The sequence below is a fragment of the Mesocricetus auratus genome, unplaced genomic scaffold (genome assembly GCF_017639785.1).
Source record: "Mesocricetus auratus isolate SY011 unplaced genomic scaffold, BCM_Maur_2.0 Super-Scaffold_15014, whole genome shotgun sequence".
NCBI lineage: Eukaryota > Metazoa > Chordata > Mammalia > Rodentia > Cricetidae > Mesocricetus > Mesocricetus auratus.
The window spans coordinates 6,621,789-6,643,806 of record NW_024429186.1 but is presented as its reverse complement, the minus strand read 5'-3'; the positions used below and the strand labels follow the sequence as shown (position 1 = coordinate 6,643,806).

At 48.5% G+C, this 22,018-nt stretch overlaps 1 protein-coding gene across 3 annotated transcripts; it reads right to left on the bottom strand.

The window, feature by feature from the left end:
• Positions 1-666: 666 nt before the first annotated feature.
• Positions 667-9,434, bottom strand: Cdca4 (cell division cycle associated 4). Of its 3 annotated transcripts, XM_040742363.1 has the most exons (3): positions 8,802-9,082; positions 5,783-6,395; positions 667-2,609 (listed from the first exon to the last, which is right to left on the bottom strand). In XM_040742363.1, the coding sequence occupies exon 3, from the start codon at positions 2,601-2,603 to the stop codon at positions 1,890-1,892; it is 714 nt and encodes a 237-aa protein (XP_040598297.1). In that variant the 5' UTR covers positions 2,604-2,609; positions 5,783-6,395; positions 8,802-9,082; the 3' UTR covers positions 667-1,889. The 3 variants fall into 3 exon arrangements, with proteins under 3 accessions (XP_040598297.1, XP_040598296.1, XP_040598295.1); XM_040742362.1 differs by lacking the exons at positions 5,783-6,395; positions 8,802-9,082 and adding an exon at positions 9,305-9,434; XM_040742361.1 differs by lacking the exon at positions 5,783-6,395.
• Between the last annotated feature and the right edge of the window lie 12,584 nt (positions 9,435-22,018).

Genomic DNA, 22,018 nt, shown 5'->3' with positions numbered 1-22,018 from the left:
AAAGCTCACAGGCCTCATTCTCCAAAGATCCTACTTTTTAAGGCAGCCAAGCAGACACTACAGATACTAGAGGGAGGGAGCCGGTGGGACTGTTAGCTGCCTGTGGACCCACAGGAAAAGCTGACTCTGAGAAAAGTTGTCCTCTGACCTCCACACAGGCACAGTGACAAATACATCCCTCCATAAATAAAATGTAAAGAAAAACCATGCTGTGGGCAGTGGTGGTGCACGCCTTTAATCCCAGCACTTAGGAGGCAGAGGCAGGCGGATCTCTAAGTTTGAGGCCAGCCTGGTCTATAGATCAAGTTCCAGGGCAGCCTCCAAAGCCACAGAGAAACCCTGTCTCGAAAAAACCACACACACACCCCATAAACCATGCCTTAGGTTTATTTAAACTAGCTTTTATAAGGAGACACACAAGATCACTGCCACAGACTGGGTCTCAGCCAGTCTGTTCCTACAGACGACCTTAGGCCCAGGGAAGGCAGCAGGGGCTGAAAGGTAAAGGAGAATTTGGGAGCCATGAGGTCAAAAAAATAAACCCATTGCCTGATTAGCACGAAAAAAATTCTTTGCCTTCATTACAAAGCATATAAAATGCTGAGACCACTGAAAGCAAACTCAGTTGAAGGATTAGGATGGAAAAAAAGTTCACGACACATTCCATTTGCTGGATACTTTTAATAAAGTGAGGTTTACATTGTTGATATTAAAGAAGTCATACAAATACAGGAAAAACAAAACCCTCTTAGGCTCACGTGGGGGAGTCCAAAAAAGCCTATGAGAAACAAAACATCATGCGTAGGGGAGTGGAGTCTGACATGCGGTCAGGTAGCGGGACCTTGAGATCCACTCGGACAGCACAGAGGCCACCCCAGGATGAAGGGGCCCTAAAATTGTACAGAGTCAGATTGTTTTTAACCTTAAAATGTTCGAGCACCATTTTTAATGTAAGCAAGCACGGTGTCCCCAAGGACATGAATGATGGTACACACCCTTTCCAAGCACACACAGGCATGGAACCCGGTAGCCTCCACGGACACACTTGACATGGAACATGAGGTGTTGAGTGTTGTTAGGATGTCATGATCTTCTGTCACACCCAGTGCTGGACTGGGAAACAGAGAGTAATGGCCAGGGACAAACCCTACATAAGGCACTGTCTGAGATAGAACTGGTGGTGTAGTTTCCAGACATCTGACTTTAGCCTTCAGTGGCATTTACACATAAATAGGCATAAATAAAACCATCTGCGCACTGAGGCCCAGGAAGACAGCACTTGCAGAGCAGACCCCGTCAGGGGCTGTGCACGGCTCATCTCAGGCACTCCCTCCCTACAATGTAGACCGACAGAGCCTCTCTCGGGACACCTGGCTGTCTGCATTTACACTGTAGCTTTGGGAGTGTAGAGACTCATTCCCAAAAAAATATTCTCTATTTAAACCTTAAAAATGACACACACCAATTGTAATTATTTAGGTTATAAATGTTTCTAATGTAGCAGCAGAGGATGTTTGTAGAAAAAATATACTTTTAAGAAAATAGCTGAAAAAAATCTAAAAGTATAAAAAGTTTAAAAAATATATCTTAAGACAAAATATTGCCCACAACATATAAAACTTAATTTTAGAAAGTTCACCTACCTAATTTAAAAGACTAGACACAACTGTGGCCCACCATCCTCCACAGTGATCCCACAAACAGGAAAATGAACCCAGGGCCCAAAGCCTTCAGAGCTCAGTTCCTGACAATGGCTTGCCCTGTCCTCAGGGATGTAGTCAGTCAGAGAGGCGGGGGCCCGCTCTGGGACAAGTGCTTGTCTGTCTCCGGGTCAGGTACAGGTGAGCTCCATGGGGTGTGGCCTTGTCCTTGGCCCCCAGGGCCTCCTCTCAGGTCTCCACCAGAATCTCTACCACATGGTCCAGCTCCGTCAGGTCAGACTTGCAGGTGGAGCTGGGAGGGGGGGTGGCAGCTGTGAAGCCATCGAGGCCGCTGCAGAGACTGGGCTTGGTCCCGCTCATCATTCCCGTCAGCACCGTGTCCAGGTCATAGTAGGAACTGTCCACATCCGAGAAGAGGTCCTCCACAGAACTGGGGTTTTTGTTCTCCAGGGTCTCAAATATGTGGTCCAGTGACTTGTGAAAGCTTCCCCGGTTTTCTTGTGGGCTATCCATCTCCCAGAGGCTGCTCTGAGGGCTCCTTTGCCCCTGTGCTGAGCTGACTATGGGAAGCTCAGAAGCCGAGATTTGCAGGGAACCGTCTTCCAGTTCAGGAGTGGGGTGCTCCCCGTCAGCTGCCCTGGCTGTACGGCACAGGATCTCTGTGGAGACCAGGCGGTCAATTGGTGCCCGTTCTGCATTCTGGGGTGCCATTCCATGCCACACACCATCCCGACTCATCTCCTCCTGGATCTGCCGGACTGTGTTGGCAATAAGGACTGAGCGGCAGAGGTTGGGCTCCACTAGCATGTGGCAGAGCTGGAGCTTGACCAGGGACATGTCCAGGAGCGACTGCCGCTGCAGGCTATAGGAAGGGACAGTGCTAAAACCCTCTACTCCTTCCTCCTGGTCACCGTATTTCCTCTTCAGCCCTCTAGCAAACATCGTGCCCTGTGGGAACCAAGGAAGACACCATTTAGCATACTTCAGCCTCCTGACTGATGGCACCCAGGCCAGTTTCCAACAGCTAGAGAAGTGACAACACAGAAGTGTCAGAGGCACCATCTGGGAGCCTGCCTCAGGCACAGCCACTGTCACAGACAGCAGAGATCTAACTGTAGCATGATTGTCATCAACAGATAAATGCACACAAACAGGAGAAATGTTATTTGCATAAGGCATCATTGTTGCTTTGAGATAGTATCTTGTAACGTAGCCCAGGCTGGCCCTGAACTTGTGATCCTCCTGTCCTAGCCTCCCAGAGTTGAGATCAGAAGAGTATACCACTACATCCAGCTACAGAAATGTATTTAAAAGAGAATAAAAATCTGGGTACTTGGGCAGGAACTTTGGCCCTTACATTTATATGACAAGATCTTTTAGCTGCTGAGCCATCTCTCCAGTTTTATTTTAAAAATAAAAAAGTATTATTTATTTTAAATAATACATTTGAAATTAAATGCCAGGTTGTTTAACAGAATCTCCTAAATACGTAAACGTTAGGATTTCTTTATAGGCACAAAAAGGCTACCATTTCTTCCTTTCAGTGCCACAGACTTTACATAATCTATGTGACCTCTTGAATACTAAGGCTCATGTAGAAACGTGTACAAGAATGTTCCCAGGACTCCACTCAGTTGTTCCACGCTGGAAACAACCCAGCTAAAATGATGGAGCTCGCAGTGGAGCTGTAGGCCAGAGAAAAGCAAGTCTCCGGAGGCCACACCCCAATCAAAACCTCCTTATACTCATGCACTGAGGACAAGGCACCAGGCAGCCACAGGAGGCGGGTGCAGATCTCAGGTGAGAGAGCGGGCCTGGACAAGTACCCAGCTCCCACACATCCCAGGCAACCTAAGTGAAAAGAGGAATGCAGAGTCTAAAGCTCTTTTGTAACTTCACAGATTAAAAAAAAAAAAAGACACAGAAACTAAAGACAAACAAAAATTGAGAGTCCTACTGCCAATAGTTTATTTTTTGCTCTAAGACTATACCCAGGAAAATAGGCAAGTGCTCTGGCATGCACATACATAAAAGCAGGGAACATACAGAGAACCTAAGTTTAAAAATTAAAGAATATTTCATGAGATCAGGGCAGTGGCTCAGCAGGTTAAAGGCTTTCTACACAATTGAAGATCAGAGTTCAAATCCTTAGTTAGCACCCATGTAACTGCCAGGCAGGTATGATGGCCCAACTTTAACCCAGAGTTTGGGAGGTAAAGACAGGATCCCTGGAGCAGGCTAACTCGGGACTCAAAACACTGCTTCAAAAATTAAAGTGGAGGGCAAATGGGCAAGATACCGGTATCAGCCTCGGCCTCCCCCTGCACATAACACACAAACATACCTGAACTGCTTCTGGCTAGGTTTTGTTTTTGAACCAGGCAGTCCTGGCTAGTCTGGAATTCACTGGGCATACCAGGCCAGCCTTGCTTCCCTGGGGGCTGGGATAAGGTATGTGACACCATGCCAGGCAAATTCTTTTTAAACTTCTGTTGGATTTGGAGCTGAAGACCCAGATTCTATTCCCAGCACCCTCATGATGGCTCACAACCATCTGTAACTTTGTTTCCATGATACCTGACAGACAGCCTCTTCTGGCCTCTGTAGGCACTGTATGCTAAATAAAATCTTTTAGAAATAAATACTTAGGTTGGGTTTGAACACTTGGTCCCCAGCTGATCGGACATCACAGAACCTTTAAGAGGTCAGGCTTTGCTGCAAGAAATGCACAACCGGGGATAGCTTTCAAGCTGTACAGCTCAGCCCTACTGTCTAGTCTCTGCTTCCTTCCTGTGTGCAGATGGTGTCATCACTGCTTCCTGACTCAATGTCCCTCCCACTGCTGTGCCTCCCCTCCCCATCGACTAGACATGTCCCTGCAAGCCCAAACCAACCCTTCCTTCCCCAAGTTGTTTGTCAGGTGTTGTCACAGGGACAAAAAGGTAACTAATGTAACTTTACATCAGGGACTTCTTGGTGACAGTATGTGTGTTTAACACGCTGTTCTCTCGAGATCCTTCTGCCTCAGCCTCCAGAGTGAAGGAATTACAAGGGTTAGCCACTAAGTCTAAATTAGATTTTTTCATTTAAAAAAGAAAAAAACAATTACATGTTCAAAGGCACTGGAATAAAACTTCTAAGTTTATTGAGAATTAATTTACTGTATCAAAGTGTAACAAGAAACCCTGGATTAGGGAGTGGGAAGTCCCAAAAGTTCCTCTTTGGCAAGTTCCTCTGTTTCAGGGTTATCTTTAAAATTCCGACTTCATGATTTAACAATAGAACTCAAACCTAACTAGTTCATATGACATGAATTCAAACCTTACTCTGCAGACAGAATACCTAGCTGCCCAGTCTGACTCTGAGAATCTAGCAGATAGCTCAAACTGAAGGCAGTCAGGTCCAGGGAGGGTATGCCGACCAGAGGAGAGAACTCACAGGAGGACAGATAACAAATGGGTTTCTGACTGGACGATTCCTCCCCTCAGGCTACAATTCTTAGTACCAGCAGGTGGAGTACAGGCTGAAGAGAAGTCCTCAGCGGTCTTTTCTTGCCCGGGGCAAGAAGCCAGGCAGCCAGCAGACACAAGAAGTAGTGAAAGTAAGATATCCAGAAGGAAAGAAAAGTAAAAAGCCCTGCGGCTAAAGACAGATAAACAAGAAACAGGTTAGCTGAAGTTACAAGAGCCAGCCAGAAACAAGGCTGAGGTGGCTGAGCACTCATAACTAAGAAGTTCCCGTGTCATGATTTAGGAGCTGGTTGGTGGCCCAAAAGAAAAACCCTGGTACAGCATTTCTGGTGCCATTTTAGAACTAGCCTAGGAGTCAGTTTACCTACTATAGGCAGTCACAGGATGTAAGAAACAAATTAGTTTATCTCTCTCTCATTCATTCAAAGCAGGGCTTCTCTGTATGTAGCCTTGGCTGTCCTGGAACTCTCTGTAGACCAGATGGCCTGGAACATACAGAGATCCACCTCTCTGCCTCCTGAGTGCAGAGAGTGCACCACCACTGCCCTGCTAAGTCTTTAGGGCTCATTGGAAAACCAGACAAGAAGTAGGAGGCACCAGGTGCCTGTTTTTCCTAGGTAGCAGTTGGCCTGCTTGTCGAGACCCACTTACTTCATCCTAAGGTTGAGAAGTTGCAGTCTGCTGTGTGACAGAGTCCACAATAAGAAAGCGGGATCTGGAACCCTGGAATTTCCATTAGATGGGGAATCCATCAAGCAGGTTATGCTAGATAAATGTGAAGACCTTCTCTCTAGAGAACCAGCCTCTGGGGCAAGGTCAGAACTGTAGGCTGTGATGGTAAAGCCCTTTAAAGTCCAGGTGGATCTTTTCAGTCCAAAGCACGCCTGGGCCACATGCCAGTCCCAGGCCTGCCAAGCGTGCAGGGAGACCGTGTCTCAGAAAACCAAAAAGGCAGAGTTTTTCACCAGGGACTTTAAAAACCACTTTCTGTGCCAAATTGGAAAGCTATTTTTGCTAGGCTGACATCGTTTCTACAGAATCATAAAATTAAAACTGCCTTGCTTCTTAAATCTGTGATTACAGAATGGAGGTGTTGTTTCTCACACAGGAGATGTTCATCATGTAGTCAGCCCGCCCCTAGCCACCCCATGGCAAAGCTTTCAAGACTGCCAAATAGTGATGGAATCAACTCCAGCTACAGAAGCACTGGTGACACACAGCCTCGCAAGCTCTCCCTTGTTTGGTCGGTTATTTCCACAGCTCACTAGAAAAAAAAAAAACAAAAAACAGAAAAATGTTCCACAATTCTAACCACACAGAGAAACCCTGCCATTCTCCAGGTCCCTATCCCCAGCCCCATTCTTCGTCCTGAGCACCACAAGTTGTCTATCCTGTCAAGAACAAGCGGGTCACCGAGTCTGGGGAGTGCCTACTTGTACGCATGCACAAGCGCAGCAGGCAGTCTACAGCCAGCACCCTCCTAGGAGGCATCAGCCCTAACAATTCCCTTCTGCATTAATTTTTACATATCTGCTATCAAAACTACCTACCTCTCCACATTTACTGATTTTGCAAGTTAAAAATTCTCTTCTGTCCCCCACCCCGCTTTTATTTTTTGGAGACAGGGTTTCTCTGTGTGGCTTTGGAGTCTATCCTGGAACTAGCTCTTGTAGACCTGCCTCTGCCTCCCCAGTGCTGGGATTAAAGGTGCGTACCACCACCAACCTGCCTCTGTCCCCTTTTCCTTAGGGTACAACATACAATTCCTGCACAACAGAACTTTAACCAACACTCCCTATCTTGCTAGGGCCAGACACTGTCCTTCAGTCCTGTTCACCCTCCTCAGATTTAAAGATTTTAAAGTCGGTGTGGCTGGAGAGATGGCTTTTACAGATGATGAAGGGTGGGTACCCAGATCTCATACGATGGCTCACAAACTCCTCTAACTCCACTTCCAGGGATTCAATGTTCTCTTCTGGTCTCAGAGGGCACCACCATCCACACTGATGGTAAACCACACAACACACACACACACACACACACACACACACACACACACACACACACACACACACACAAGAAAGGAGAGGAGAAGTCACAAGGTAAGCTGTGGGGTATTCCAAGACAAAAGCTCTGGAATGGAAAACACACTGTGTTTGCTTACCTGTCACTCTAGAACCTAAGCTATGAAGAGGATGGTGACGGTGTGACTAGCAAGAGGAAACTTGAGGGTGAAGGTCTGTATCCCCAGCACAGGTTCTAACCAGCACTAAATGGTTGAGCTCTAGGGACTCTCCTAGACTGGCCTGGGTACAGCTCCCTATGGTCACCAGTGAGCCTGACCTGAGTTGCTTAAGCCTTCTAGTGAAGGATTACTCGCAGCTTCCTGGGCTCCGTCCATGAGTTTAGGCAGCCGCCAGAGTCTGGTTTTACGTGAATAGACTGAGCACAACCAGGCCTTGTCCTGAAGCCGGTCAAGCACTCATCTGGATGCTGGATTTTTAAGGCGAATCAGATTTAATAATTTCAGAACTGGGCATGCTGGCATACCCATAACCCCAACACTTGGGAAGCAGAGACAAGAAGACTTAAGAGTTCACAGGTATTTCTGGCTACAGTGTCAGTCTGAGGTCAGCCAAGGTGAAAGGAAACCCTGTATCAAAAAATGAAACAACAACAAGCAGAAAATCACAACTGCTAGGCTGGAGAGATGGCTCAGAGGTTAAGAGCACTGACTGCTCTTCCAGAGGTCCTGAGTTCAATTCCCAGTAACCACATGGTGGCTCACAACCACCTATAAGGAGAGCTGGTGCCCTATACTGGCATGCAAGCAGAACACTATATATATATTAAATAAATAAATAACTGTTTAAAGAAATTACAACTGCTTTAAACTACTTCCTTAAAAGCAACTGGGAGAGAACAAGCTGGAAAATTGCTGGGGTCAGTGATGAAGTTTATTGTCCCACTATTTCTGCTTGAGATCTTGTAGAACAGTTAACTAAAAATGTGTTATGAGATTTCTCCTTAGAAGTATTTTGGGGCTTTCTTATGCTTGGTGGTAGGTTCCAGTGACAACCTGAGGGACACTGGACCTTCTAAGACTAGCACCTCTAAAAATGGGGAGGAGATTCCTGGCTGCATCTTAAATTTCATCTATAAAACCTCGACGAAGCTGCACGCAGGATTCTGATGAGACACAAACCTTAATATTGCGTGCTGACAATGTTTCCTGTGGTTCTATTAATCAACGGCTACCTCAGTCCTCCGGGCTGGTAGTCAGATACAAAGGCTACCAAGAGAAAGTATAGGGCCGCTGTCTGAGCCAGTACATCTGTCCCGGGTTATGGGAGGACCCCCTTTCCCTGGTGATCCTATTTGAGTGAGAGAAACTATTTTTTAAAAAAAGGTCTCTGGCATATTTTTTCCCAGTTCCATTTAGCCTCAGGCCAGATTAGGGAAGACCAAACCCGCTCCCCGTCGAGTTCCACAGATCCCCGACTCAGGCAGTATTCACTGGGCCACGAATGATCAGTTTAGGAGGAAGTCGGGGAGAGGGAGTGAGTCTACGGTAGCAGGGGAAGGATAGGCAACACAAGACACTCGGTAACCTCGGGGGAGTCGAAATTCAAGAAACAAAGGACAAGAACTCAAGGCCGACAACACTCACCAGGCAGGAGGAGGCTGCAGGGAGCCCACCCTGACCTCGGGGAATCCGCCCCCAGCCAGCAGGCAGACGTTCGGAGCTCGGCGTTGCTAGGAGCCAGGCAGAGCCTCGCGCCCCCCAAAAACCGCAGCCACGCGCAGTTCTCAAGGGAAACGCACAGCAGCGGCGGCCACACGGGCCGAGAGCTGGGACGCCGACGCGGACTGAGCCGGAGGAGGGACCCCGGAGGAGAAAGGAGAGGAGGGAGGGAGGGAGGCGGACACAGAAAGGAAGGGGCCACAGCAGGAAGAGAGAGGGCGGAAGCTCGGGAGCGTGGGCGGAGGGCGGGAGGGCCGGCTCGCACCCGCCGCCGCCGCCGCCGCGCTCGGTATGTGTCACTCAACCACGCCGCCGCAGCGTCACGGACGCCCAAGGGCGGCGGAGGCCCAGCCGAGCCCCGGAGGCGCTCCGCTCGGCCTCCGCCCGGGCCCTACGGGCTCGCCGGAGCAGACAGCCCACCCGCTTACCTGCGCCGCAAGGCAGGCCCGCCACCCGGTCGGCGTCTGAGGCCACTCAGCGCCCACAAAGGGTCGCCATGGCGCCGCCGCGCGAGCGCCAATTGGTGGAGCGCGGGGCGGAGCTCCGTTCAAACCCACGCGGGGCGGAGCCTCCGGCGCGTGGGCTCCCGCGCAGCGTCCTCGGCCGTTAGGATCGCGCGCCGGGCCGCCCCGCCCCGCGCCCCGCCCCCGTTCCCAGACCTCCCCGCGCCCCCGCCCCGCCCCCTCCCCTTGTCTCTCGACGGGTCGACCGCACTTCCCAGGATTCCGCACGCCCGGCCACGGCCCCAGTTCCCAGGGCTCCGCGCGCCCGGCCCCGCCCCCGGCTCCCAGGTAACCTTGCGGGCGTCCCTCCCTGCCCGTTCCCCGGCGGCTGGCTCGTCCCGGCCGGCGCTTCTCGCTCGCCCCGGTCTCCTACGGTCGGACGCGGCGGCGGTGGCGGCGGCGGCGCCGAGCACGGCTCCGCTCGGCGGTGGGGTCCCTGGACGGGTCCTGGTTTCAATTCCCCAGCAGTGTGACGGCCCGGCAGGCACGGGTTCCTACGCCGGGGACGCCGGTGTCCTGCGGCGGGTGTGCAGGGAGAGACCGGAAGCCTGCCCCCCCGGGCTGCCGAGCAGCAGGGCGTCGGAGAGAAAAGCGGGCGCCCAGCGAGGAAACGTGACAACGTGACTGTGCTGTGCGCGGCTACGGCGCGGCTCTCCTTTTCTCAGTCGGCTGGAGAGGAAGGCCCCCTGAATTGAGAGCGTGTCCTCCCTTTTTTAATTGCTGTTTTTATTATTATTTTTTTTACTTTCCTGTGCATTAGCGTTGCGTCTGCATGTATGAGCGTGCGTCAGCCGTGTGCCAACGAAGGGCCTGGCCTCACCCGGGTCAGAACAATTGCTCTTAACCCCCGAGCCGTCTCTCCGACCCCTGCTTCTTAAAAGCACGTTTATTTAGTGTTAGGTGGGGGGACAGACGACCACTTGGAGGAATCACCTTTCTGTCGTGGGGGTTCGGGGAACCTTAGGTTGCAGGCTGGGTGGTCAGCTGCCGCCGCCCCTTCGGCTCCCTTTTCTTGTTCGTCTCTCTTGGGAACCGGCCAAAAGAGTTTCCCTGGGACTCTGGGCTGTTTCTCTGACCTCCTTGACTAACTTAAAAGGCAGTCTTCTCATCCCCCGCCTCTTGGAGGCCACAAGTGTTTCAGCGTGTCCATCCTCTTTTTTCTTTTCCTGGAAATTTAATAAAAATTGTCCATGACCTTCGTTCCGCGTCCGTTTTAAATTATTAGTAAGACTAAGAACCCAAAGGAAACCAGAGTTGAGCTGACTCTGAATGGAAGTAGGGCAAGAGAGAGTCTCTGCATTTGACAGGGTCACCCAAGGAGAGCAAGGCTGGATGGGAGCTGCTTAATAATCTCTCCACTGCAAGCCGTCAGAGCAGCGTTTGGGTTCTGCGAGGGATTAGACGACCGAGGGAGTGTGCTTGCAGATGTCACTGGCAATGACAGGTAAACTCAGCATCGGCAGCCTGAAGAGCTCTGCCCGGGATCCTAGTGTACAGTGCAGAAAGGATTCCAGGTTCTGTGAAGCAAGGTTGGGGTGTGTGTGCGAGCCGGCTCAAGACAGTACATAATTATGGTGACTTTCGAAGTTACTTTGTTGAAAGGATGTAATCTAAAAGTGGAAGTTGAGGACTTTAACCCTAGCACTCGGGAGGCATAGGCCAGCGGATTCCTGTGAGTCTCGGAGTTCCAGGCCAGCCAGGACTACATAAGACCCTGACTCAACAACAACATTATTTTTGCGGGGGCTGGAGAGATGGCTCAGGGGTTAAAGCCCTGGCTGCTCTTCCAGAGGACCAGGATTTGATTCCTAGCACCCACATGGTGGCTCACAACCAGGCATGAAGATGGTGCACAGACATGCATGCAGGTAAAACCCCTACACACACACACACACACACACTTGCAGAATGTTCTTGCTGTACTTACTTGGAGGCAGGGTTTACGCGAGTCCACAAGACTCAAGGTAAATGATAACATGTATTTGTTAGGGAATCACTTGGATAAATAATGGTGAACAACTGCAGCGTTCTTCCCGGTCCAGAAGATGCAGTCTCTGTGCTTCCTTCAAATGCTCTCACCACAGCCCGAGAGGAAGCCAGCCCCTCCTCTTCTGTACAAGGGGGTCATGTCTGCACCTGAAGCCACACCCCTAGGATGTGGCCACCACTGATTCTCAGAGAAAACTCTGGATTTAAAAGCTGAAACAGGCCGGGAAGTGGTGGCGAACGCCTCTAATCCCAGCAGCCTGGAGGCAGAGGCAGGCCGGAAACTAACCTGCTCATTTCTTTTTTTTTTTTAATTTTTAAAGATGTATTTATTTATTACATATACAGTGTTCTGCCTGTATGCCAGAAGAGGACACCGGATTGAATTGTAGATGGTTGTGAGCCACCATGTGGTTGCTGGGAATTGAACTCAGGACCCCTGGAAGAGCAGTCAGTGCTCTTAACCTCTGAGCCATCTCTCCAGCCCTAACCTGCTCATTTCTTAAAGATCCACTGATTCTGAGACCCCCCCTCTCTGGCTGTCTTCGTGGTCGGGGAGAACAGTTGACATCCTGAGGCTTGCCTGAGCACCTACAGCTATAACTTTGACTGGCAGCATCTCAGCTGGTACCCCACCATCACCAAGAAGATTACACTTGCTATTTTTCCCTGTTTGGGTTGTCGATCCTGCTTGGTGCCCCCCATATCCTGTTTGGGGTTGTTACTCACATACAAATCAAACCTTCCTATTTGTTCACGCTGTCTGTCTGCCCACTTCATTCTTGGAGAGGACAGGTTCAGAACCCCGTTGGAGACAGGAAAGTTGACAGTGACAATACAGTAGGGGAGAGATAGAGGCTTGGTAAAGGTAACTCCATGAAAGCTTGCACCTGAGCGTGTGGCATATCAGTCAGTGATGAAGATAAGCTCCTGCACAGTTGTCCTGCGCTTGGAGACAAGATTCCACAACACATGGGGAGGCAAACAGCAGAACACACCAAAGCAGCCCCCAGACGTGCTTGCGTTGTCAGAACGGGCAAGGCAAGCTGGCCGTGACAGACGCTGCCTTCTGCCCATCAAGCTGGCAGAGGAAAGGAAAACAAATACTCTATTACAGATTGGAAGTGTAGTCGGGCTCAGGTGTGAAAAAGAGTGAAATTGTGTCATTTTCAGAGGAAGCCAGACTGAGAAACGTGTTTTCTGTCATGCAGCATCTAGATGCAAATATTGCTGTTGTGGAATATTAGTTGAAGGTGTTACATTTGTTTACGCTATGGAATATTTGTTTAATGGTGCAAAGATGTGCTCCATCCTTTTACGTTGGCTTTGTTTGACTCCATGAAGGTGTTTTTGACTTTGCCTGTCAAACACCTGAGTGGTCTAGTAAAGAGCTGATCAGCCAATAGCAAGGAAGGAGAAAGGATAGGCTGGGCTGGCAGGCAGAGACAAGGAATAGAAGAGAGGAGAGGGGGGATTGAGAGAAGGGGCAAGGAGAGGACACCAGGTGCCAGCCACAAGCCCAGTCACAGAGTAAGAAGAAAGACAAAGAATAGAGAAAGGCAAAAGCCCAGATGCAGAATGTAAAGAGAAATGGAACAGTTTAAATTAGAAAAGCTGGCTAGAGGCCGGGTGTTGGTGGCGCACGTCTTTAATCCCAGCACTCGGGAGGCAGAGGCAGGCGGATCTCTGTGTGTTTGAGGCCAGGCTGGACCGACAGCCTCCAAAACAGAGGAACCCTGTCTCGTAAAAACCAAAAAAAAAAAAAAAAAAAAAAGAATAGAGAAAGGCAAAAGCCCAGACGCAAAATGTAAAGAGAAATGGAACAGTTTAAATTAGAAAAGCTGGCTAGAAACAAGCCAAGCTAAGGCTATATCCTTCCATGCCCTTATCAGAAACAGAATATAATGTCAGTTTCCAGGATCAATATAGTTGTAGCTGCTACAAGGATGTGTACCAGCCTCACCGGGCACCCAAGATCAATGTCTAATGCCAATTGTCCTGTCAAGCTTCCCTGCTTCCTTGACTTCTAAGGGAACAATACAGAGAAGCATAGTTTGTCACGAATGCTTCACTGCCTGAGGGAGTGCCTTGATTCTCAGGGACTGGAAGCCACACAGTGCCCCAGGAAGCCACACAGTGCCCCAGGAAGCCACACAGTGCCCCAGGAAGCCACACAGTGCCCCAGGAAACCACACAGTGCCCCAGGAACCATGGACTCGAACCTGAAAAGCCTATGATGTGTGGCCGTCAGGCCAGGCCAACTCCGTGGTTCCCTGCACTTAATGGCCCGAGTCTGAGTCCTGGAACCCATATCCTGAAAGGACAGAACTAATTCTCATGGGCTGCCCTCTGACCTCCACAGGCATGCGGTGACAAGCGCTAGCCACGTCCTCCAAACAAATAGGCAAATAAATTAAAAAGTCATAATGTAAAAATCAATATTCTGTATGCCAACTTGTCAGGGACCTCCGGCCATCAACCAGGTACGGCTGCCTCAGGTACTCATAAGAAAAGACCCTCAGGGCCGGGCGTTGATGGCGCACGCCTTTAATCCCAGCACTTGGAAGGCAGAGGCAGGTGGATCTCTGTGAGTTCGAGGCCAGCCTGGTCTACAAGAGCTAGTTCCAGGACAGCCTCCAAAGCCACAGAGAAACCCTGTCTCGAAAAAAAAAACAAAAAACAAAAACAAACAAACAAGAAAAGACCCTCATAGAAAGTACGTGACTTGGGACCACCCTGTTACCTGCCAAATTCCAGAAACAGACCTGCGGCTTATCTAGGGCGTAGGCTTAAACAACAGAAGGTGGAATGTGAAAGATAAAGTTAGAATCTGCAGTTGGGTTACCAGAGGACACAGGATGACCTACCCCTCCCACTGACCTTCACTCCAAGTTCATGGCAGCTACAGCACATCCCCCATTCCTTCCCCTCCTCCCCTTCCCCTCCTCCCTTCCCCTCCTCCCTTCCCCTATATAAATCCCTTTAGGATGAATAAAGTGGTCGCCTAGATCAGACTCTTGTCTTGGCGACCGTTCTTGTATCCCCTGTCCTCCATCTTTTTCCTAGATGTCCACCAGACCCACGATGAGTGTCCTGCGGGTCGGGACATTATTGGCGCCCACATGGCCTGAAGTTGGACAACCAGGGAAAAGACGCCACTCTCGGAGAGAAGGGCCCTTCCAGAGCGTCCCCCAGAGGACAGCACGGTCTTCATTTCGGTGACCCGCCGAAAAGAGCAAGACAGGCGGTGGCGATCAACGGTGCAGATCTCACGGCCAATGTGAGTGATGGGGCAGGCATCATTCTCTCTAAAGTCTTTTCTTATTTCCTGATTCAAGGAAGCCCTCAGGATACAAGGATTTAGGGTGAAAAAGAAGGATCTTTTATAATTCTTTAATTTTGTGACTACTGTTTGTCCTTGAGGAGGGAACTACAATACTTTTTTTTTTTTTTTTTTTTTTTTTGGTTTTTCGAGACAGGGTTTCTCTGTGGCTTTGGAGGCTGTCCTGGAACTAGCTCTTGTAGACCAGGCTGGTCTCGAACTCACAGAGATCCACCTGCCTCTGCCTCCCAAGTGCTGGGATTAAAGGCATGTGCCACCAACGCCCGGCATGAACTACAATTCTTATATGGGAGATGTTTGTCCCCAGAGGGGACACTAAATAAAAAAAAAAAAGGTAGTGACTACCTTCAAGATTATTAAGGGAATGTATAAGACTGAAACTGTTGGTCAGATGATTGATTGTATATTTACTTGTGTGTGTTTTGATAGCCAGGAGAGCTAAAATGAAGCAAAACTGTGGGGACAACAGACCTTGGCCAGAAACCCACTTCCCCATCAGCCTGGGAGTAGGCAGCTGTAAGACAAAGTTTACTAAAAACATGTTTACTAAAAACAATACAATTCCCCGGGGCAATAAATTCCTGAAAAGGGCATGCCCACGGGAACGCCCTGACCTCGACCTTTTCCAAAGACTAACCGCCTCTTTCTAGACACCCGCCTCCACCTCTGGTGTCACGGTATATAATAACCAGCCAGGGTAGGAATAAAGGAGAGCCATCTTGAGGAGCCTTCGGGTCTCTGTGTCATCAATCCCGACACCCTCGCCACATTCTCGGGGAAGGTGCGGTCCACACAGGAGAGGCAGCGGGAAGTATCTGCCCCTCGAGAGGTTGACCAGATTAAGGACAACATGCAGGACAGAAAAAGTTATTAAGTATCAGGACGAGAGTCTCCGTGTCCCTCATTTTAAACTAGAAATACAGAGAGGCAGAAACCTAGTGGTAAAATTCAACAAAAGCTAAGAGACTTGAAAGATTTAACAAAATCGCTCTCATGGGAGATAAGAGCTTTTCAAGTTTCCTCAAATCAGAGAAGTGTTCCTTTGTCTAGGCAGCCTAGGGGCAGGCAACCCTCAGGTCATGGCTGGCAGCCACAGCAGGTCTGTGTCTCCAGCATAGGTTAGCGTTGGAGAAGTGGCAAACAAAAAAAAGGGCCCCAAAACTTTCCCTTTTGTTATAAAGTGCTTGCTGAGGAAGGGCAGAGAGCCTGAGGCCTCAATTGAGGAGTGGACTTTATGAGATCTAGCTGTAAGGCATCTTCTCAAATAGTAATCAATGAGGGAGGGCCCAGCCCATAGTGGATTGTGCTATCCCTGGGCTGATGGTCCTGGGTTCTAAAAGAAGGCTGAGCAAGCCATGAGGAGCAAGCCAGTAAGCAGCTCCCCTCCATGGCCTCTGCATCAGCTCCTGCCTCCAGGTTCCTGCCCTGCCTGAGTTCCTGCCCTGACTTTCTTTGATGATGGACAGCAACACTGAAGTATAAGATGAATAAACCTTATCCTCCCCGACTTGCTCTTGGTCACGGTGTTTCATCACAGCAACAGAAACCCTAGCTAAGAAATTAGTGCTCAGCTTTTCTCACTGTTCAACCCAGGTCTTACCACAGCTAAGACAGATCTTCTAACCTCAACCAACACCGCCAAGATAATCCCCCACAGGCATGGCCAGAGGTCCCTCCCTTGGGTGATTATAGATTCTGTCAAGCTGGAAATTAATTCCATCACACCAACTTTAAAAAATAGTTACTCACTGGAGTAAAAATGTGTTCCAGAGCCTCTGTCCCTTCTTTTCCCCTCTCTGTATTCTAATCACATGTTTTGGGTCATAGGACAAAAATGACAAAAACAAAAGGGAAAAAAACAGGGTGGAAACAGATCTGTGGGTGCCTCTGACACAGAAGTTTTCTGACTGTAATTCATGGTGATCAATGCATTCAGGGAAATCTAAACAGAAGTGGTATCTATCAAAACTAAGAACAGTCTTCACTCCTTTTCCTGCATCTGACTTCTCTGCTGATGCTGCCTCCTCCCACTGGCCATTGCCTTTGCAAGCCCACTCACTCATGCCTGCAGCAGACAGAGCCCCTTAAACGAATCATTGCTCAGGAAGCCCCCAGCAGCCCCATTTCCGGTCCTCAGAGGAAACTCCAGCATTGGTGCCCAGCTTCGCAGGTAACCAAGCCATGTCCTGTGCTCACGGTTCCCTCCACCTGCAGGTGCCTCATGTGCGCCCTGCTCTGGTCCTTGCCTACACTTTGCCCAGACCAGCTGTGAGACTGTGAGACTCCCTTCCTGCCTTTGCCAGCTTGCCTTCAAAGCACCGGCTTGAAGAGGCTAAATGCAAAAAATAAAATAAAAAATGACTCAGAGAAGCGATTGTCCCTGGGTTCCTATGCCTGATCCTACCTTGAATCTCAGAGTCCTGCATCCCAGAGACAGGAGTCTCCTGTCTTCTGTCCACATGTGGAAGCATAGCATGCTCACCTGGGGCTTGGGCCTTGGTCGGGATACGCCGTGCGTACGTGCGTGTGTGTGTGTGTGTGTGTGTGTGTGTGTGTGTGTGTGTGTGTGTGTGAGATCCAAAGGTTTGCCTGCTGCAAGCTTGGCCCTCGTGTTGGGAAGGGGTGGGATGTTTAAGAGATGGGACAAGAGGAAAGTGAGTAGGTCTTTGGGGGACTGGTCCTCAGCACACCCCAGGATTGAGAGTTGTGAAGCAGCAAATCTGGCCCCTCCCTGCATTCTAGCTTTCCGGTGTGAGCTTGTGATCTTAATGAGCTTCTACATTGCGTGTCGTCTGCTGTTAGACCCTCGCCGAAGTCAATACCAGCACCACGCCCTTGAACTCCCAAAGTATGATCTCAATGAACTTCACAAGGACCAGCTGTCAGCCTACCAGCCAAGACAGAAAGCAGAGGTTGGAGGGCCAGGACTTGTTGAGCAGATAAACAGACATCACGGAAGAGGGATCTGAGGAGTCTCACTGTTAAAGAAGGTACTCTGTACTAGTCAGGGTTCTCTAGAGGAACAGAACTTATGGAATGAATCTATATCTATATGTTTATTCAAAGAAAAGAGGTTTATTAGAATGGATTACAGGCTGTAGTCCAGCTAATCCAACAATGGCTGCTGAGGAATGGAAGGTCCACATCTTAGTTAGGGTTTCCATTGCTGTGAGACACCAAGACCACAGCAGCTCTTATAAAGGGAAACATTTAGTTGGGGTGGCTTACAGTTTCAGAGGTTTAGTCCATATCATGTCAGGACATGGCAGCACGCAGGCAGACATGTTTAGGAGAAGAGCTAAGAATCCTACAGGAAGTGGACTGAACTAAACATAGCTTGAGCATATATAAGACCTCAAAGCCCGCCTCCATAGTGACACACTTCCTCCAACAAGGCCATATCCACTCCCAAGCCACACCTCCTAATAGTGCCACACTCCCTGTGAGCTTTTAGGGTCCAAATTACATTCAAACTACAAGAATCCAGTAGCTGTGCAATCCACGAGGCCAGATTTCTCAGCTGGTCGTCAGTATGCAGTGAAATCTTGTAGTAGGCTCTAATGCCAGTGAAGGACTGGACATGGCAGCAAGACTAAGAACAAGCTGGCCAGGAGAAAGCCAGCTTCCTTCCTCTGCGTCCTCACATAGGCTGCCAGCAGAAGGTGAGGCCCAGGTTAAAGGTGGGTCTTTTCACCTCAAAGACTGGACCAGAAGTGAGTCTTCACCTATGCAGAGGCCCACAGCTAAGCACTGGGCCAGTTGAGTCCAGTTGAGGGAGCAATACTATGAGCATAGGGGTCTAGACCATGATGGGGAAACCCACAGCGACAGTTGACAGTGGGAGCTCACGGACTCTGGACTGACAGTTGGGGAATTGCATAGGCCCAACCTAGACCCTCTGAATGTGGGACCAGGATTTATCCCTAATGCATGAACTAGCTTTTTGGAGCCCATTCCCTATGGAATGATACAGGGGGAAGGGCCTTGGTCCTGCCTCAATGTGATATGGCAGACTTTGCTGACTCCCCATGGGACGCCTCACCCTTTCTGAGGAATGCATGGGGGTGAGGCAGGGGAAGGAGTGGGGAGTGGGAGGAGGAGGGGAAGGAGGGGGAACTGGGATTGGTATGTAAAAATAAAAAAAGGTTGTTTTTTTAAAAAAAGTGAGTCTTCCTGAGGCTGGAGAGATTGCTCAGTGTTTAAGAGCATTGGCTGATCTTCCACACGGCAGCTCACAACTGTCTGTAACTCCTGTTCCAGGAGATCTGACACCCTCATACAGACACACATTCAGACAAAACCCCAATGTAAGTAAAATGCAAATAAATATGTTTTTTAAAAAGTGGGTCTTCCCACTTCAATGATTGAATTAAGAAAAAAAATCCCTCACAGGAATACCCAGCCATTTGTGTTTTAATTAATCCCAGACATAATCAAGTTGATAACCAAGAATAGCCATCACAAACCCATCCCCTGTAAACTTGACACACTAACATATATCCTTATGTCATGCTTAATTTCCAAATAAAAACAATAACCAGGTCGTAATTATGCTGAACATGATATAACTACTCCCCATACAATAGCACACGCATTATAAATTTAGAATAGGTGGCAGTGTCCCTTGAGAGATATTCTTACAATATCTCAAACTTAAATATAATAACCACTGATGTTCTCTTAACTGGTCTTACATTTCATGATAAAGAAATCAAGAAGCTCCGGGCATTGGTGGTGCACGCCTTTAATCCCAGCACTCGGGAGGCAGAGGCAGGCGGATCTCTGTGAATTCCAGGCCAGCCTGGTCTACAGAGTGAGTTCCAGGACAGCCTCCAAAACAATACAGAAACCCTGTCTCGAAAAACCAAAAAAAAAAAAAAAAAAAAAGAAATCAAGAAAACACATATCTATCTGTGCAAACACATTCGTAACAAAGTATGACATAATAACTCATGAGAATTCTAATTCTAATTTCTACAACTGGCCACATGGCCTTAGCTGGTATTTTCTTTACTACCCACTCTGTTTTTCCTCCAGGGATACAATACTGTTTTTTTGGGTTTTTTTTTTTTTTTTTGGTTTTTCGAGACAGGGTTTCTCTGTGGCTTTGGAGGCTGTCCTGGAACTCACTCTGTAAACCAGGCTAGCCGTGAACTCACAGAGATCTGCCTGCCTCTGCCTCCCGAGTGCGCCACCAACGCCCGGCAATACTGGTTTTGATACACTATTTAAGGCTTCCGTTTAGTCTTTCCACCATAATAGCCCTCACTCCACAGGTCAGGGAGCCAATGTGAGAATTCTGCCAACTTCAAAGTATTATCTATCCCAATTACACATTCTGGGACTGGGAAAATAGCCACACGATTTGTTCAGGGACCCACTGGACCTACTGTGAGTTAGACTTCAGTCACATTTCCATTAATCACTTAACCTCCATAAGCCCCTACTTTAACTGAAGGGTCACAATATTTCTTGGGGTCTCCCAGAATCAGTGTTTACTGGGAGCCAGTATCCAATAAACCCCAGAAAGTCAGATAGTTTCCTTCCCCCAGTGGACAGTTACCTTTGTAAAAGGCTATATAGGTCCTTCCAGGGAAGGGCTGGAGAAAGACTAACTGTAAAACTCTTAGGTATTTTACCAAGATCCTTCCTCAGGGGAACCTGGCCTTCCCTTCATGCAAGGAGTTCTGCTTCTACACTGGATCAAGTCTGGAAATTGGTTCATGGGCTGAGAGACTGGGGGTCTCTGTTGCTATGATCCAGTGGAACATTTCTTTGAGCATTTTCCCACTTACACAGCTCAAATAGAGATACAGGCGCATTCTTATCTACTTCACAGCAGGGACTGGAATACTGCTGTGACAGGCCTGGCCGTGCTATTGTTTAGAGGAATATGGAAGATTTTATAGCTGTAGACTAGAATAGCAGTTGGACACTGAAAGACGTAACTGAAACTCAAAGGCTTCACTTCTAATAAAAATCACACTGGTAGACGGGCATTGGTGGTCCACACTTTTAATCCCAGCACTCGGGAGGCAGAGGCAGGCGGATCTCTGTGAGTTCCAGGCCAGCCTGGTCTACAGAGCGAGTTCCAGGCCAGACTCCAAAGCAATACAGAGAAATCATGTCTGGAAAAAAAAATAAATAATTCACACTGGGGAGAAATTGCACAAATATGGTGAAGCCTTAAGTTCCCATTCAACGCTTACTAGTCATACTAGAGAGAAACTATGTAAATGTAAAGGTTATGGAAAAGCCGTCAAAACAAATCCAGTCCCCTAGCCTCTAGTTCCTGTGTTGCGAGCAGAAATGCCAAGACGACCTTCCTCTTAGTCTTAGTACCTGGATATTGTGTTTAGCAAAAAACTACTTCCAAGAGACAGACAAAGCCATAGAAACCACAGAATGCTCCCTCCCGGCACTAACCAATGAGAAGAGGTTACCTGAAAGTAACAGACAAAGCCATAGAAACCACCAGTGCTCCCATATGTAGCCAACCAATCAAAAATACTACCAAACCAGTTGCCCCGACTCTGGGAAATTCCCCTAATTGTTCCCCAAATGTCAACCAATCAGGATGTGACCCATACCTACAGATGTAACTCTATGATTTTTTTCTTTAATTTCTGGCAATAGACAAGGAGGGGCTTTGCTTCCTCCAGGTAGCTGCTGCGTCAGCTGGCTGGGTGAGGCCCCTATTGGTAGGATTAAACAATAAAGTCTTGTGTTTGCAGTTTGGTGAAGTCTGTCTCATTGGTGGTCTCTGAGGGTCTTCGAGACTTGGGCACAACAGACACTTTAAGTGGGGCTTAGTAGGCCATCCTTGTAGGAGCATGGAAGACAGTGCTAAGAGCAATCTGGACTGTGGAGGCTCAACTCTAGATATTTCAGAGGAGAAAAATATTAACAAGCAGCCTTGATATTGTTCTTGTGATATTTTGACAAAGAATGTAGCTGCTAAATTGAGGAGTTTTAGTTTAATGGTCTTGGAAGAAGAGATTTCAAGTCAGCCTAGTATTGATCATGTTATATGGTTACTAGTAATTGCTCTGATACAGATCTATAATGAAAAGGAGCAAGCTTGACAAAAGGAAATACAAAATGTACAGTTTCAGGAGAAAAGGAGCACCAGGAAGTATGACAGAGTGAAGCCTTGTGCTCAAAGAGATAAAAAGTTTAAAGGAAAGCCTGATGCTAAATGAAATATAGGGAGTGGTGACCTGATGGGAGATGTCATTCTGAAATCTGTCCCTTATTGGTTGTTGAAGAAAGCACTGTAGGCCAATAGGGAAGCAAGATAGGTGGGACTA

Bases quoted from the DNA above. Each gene is read 5' to 3' on its own strand.
- Cdca4 (XM_040742362.1), bottom strand. From the start codon at position 2,603: ATGTTTGCTAGAGGGCTGAAGAGGAAATACGGTGACCAGGAGGAAGGA.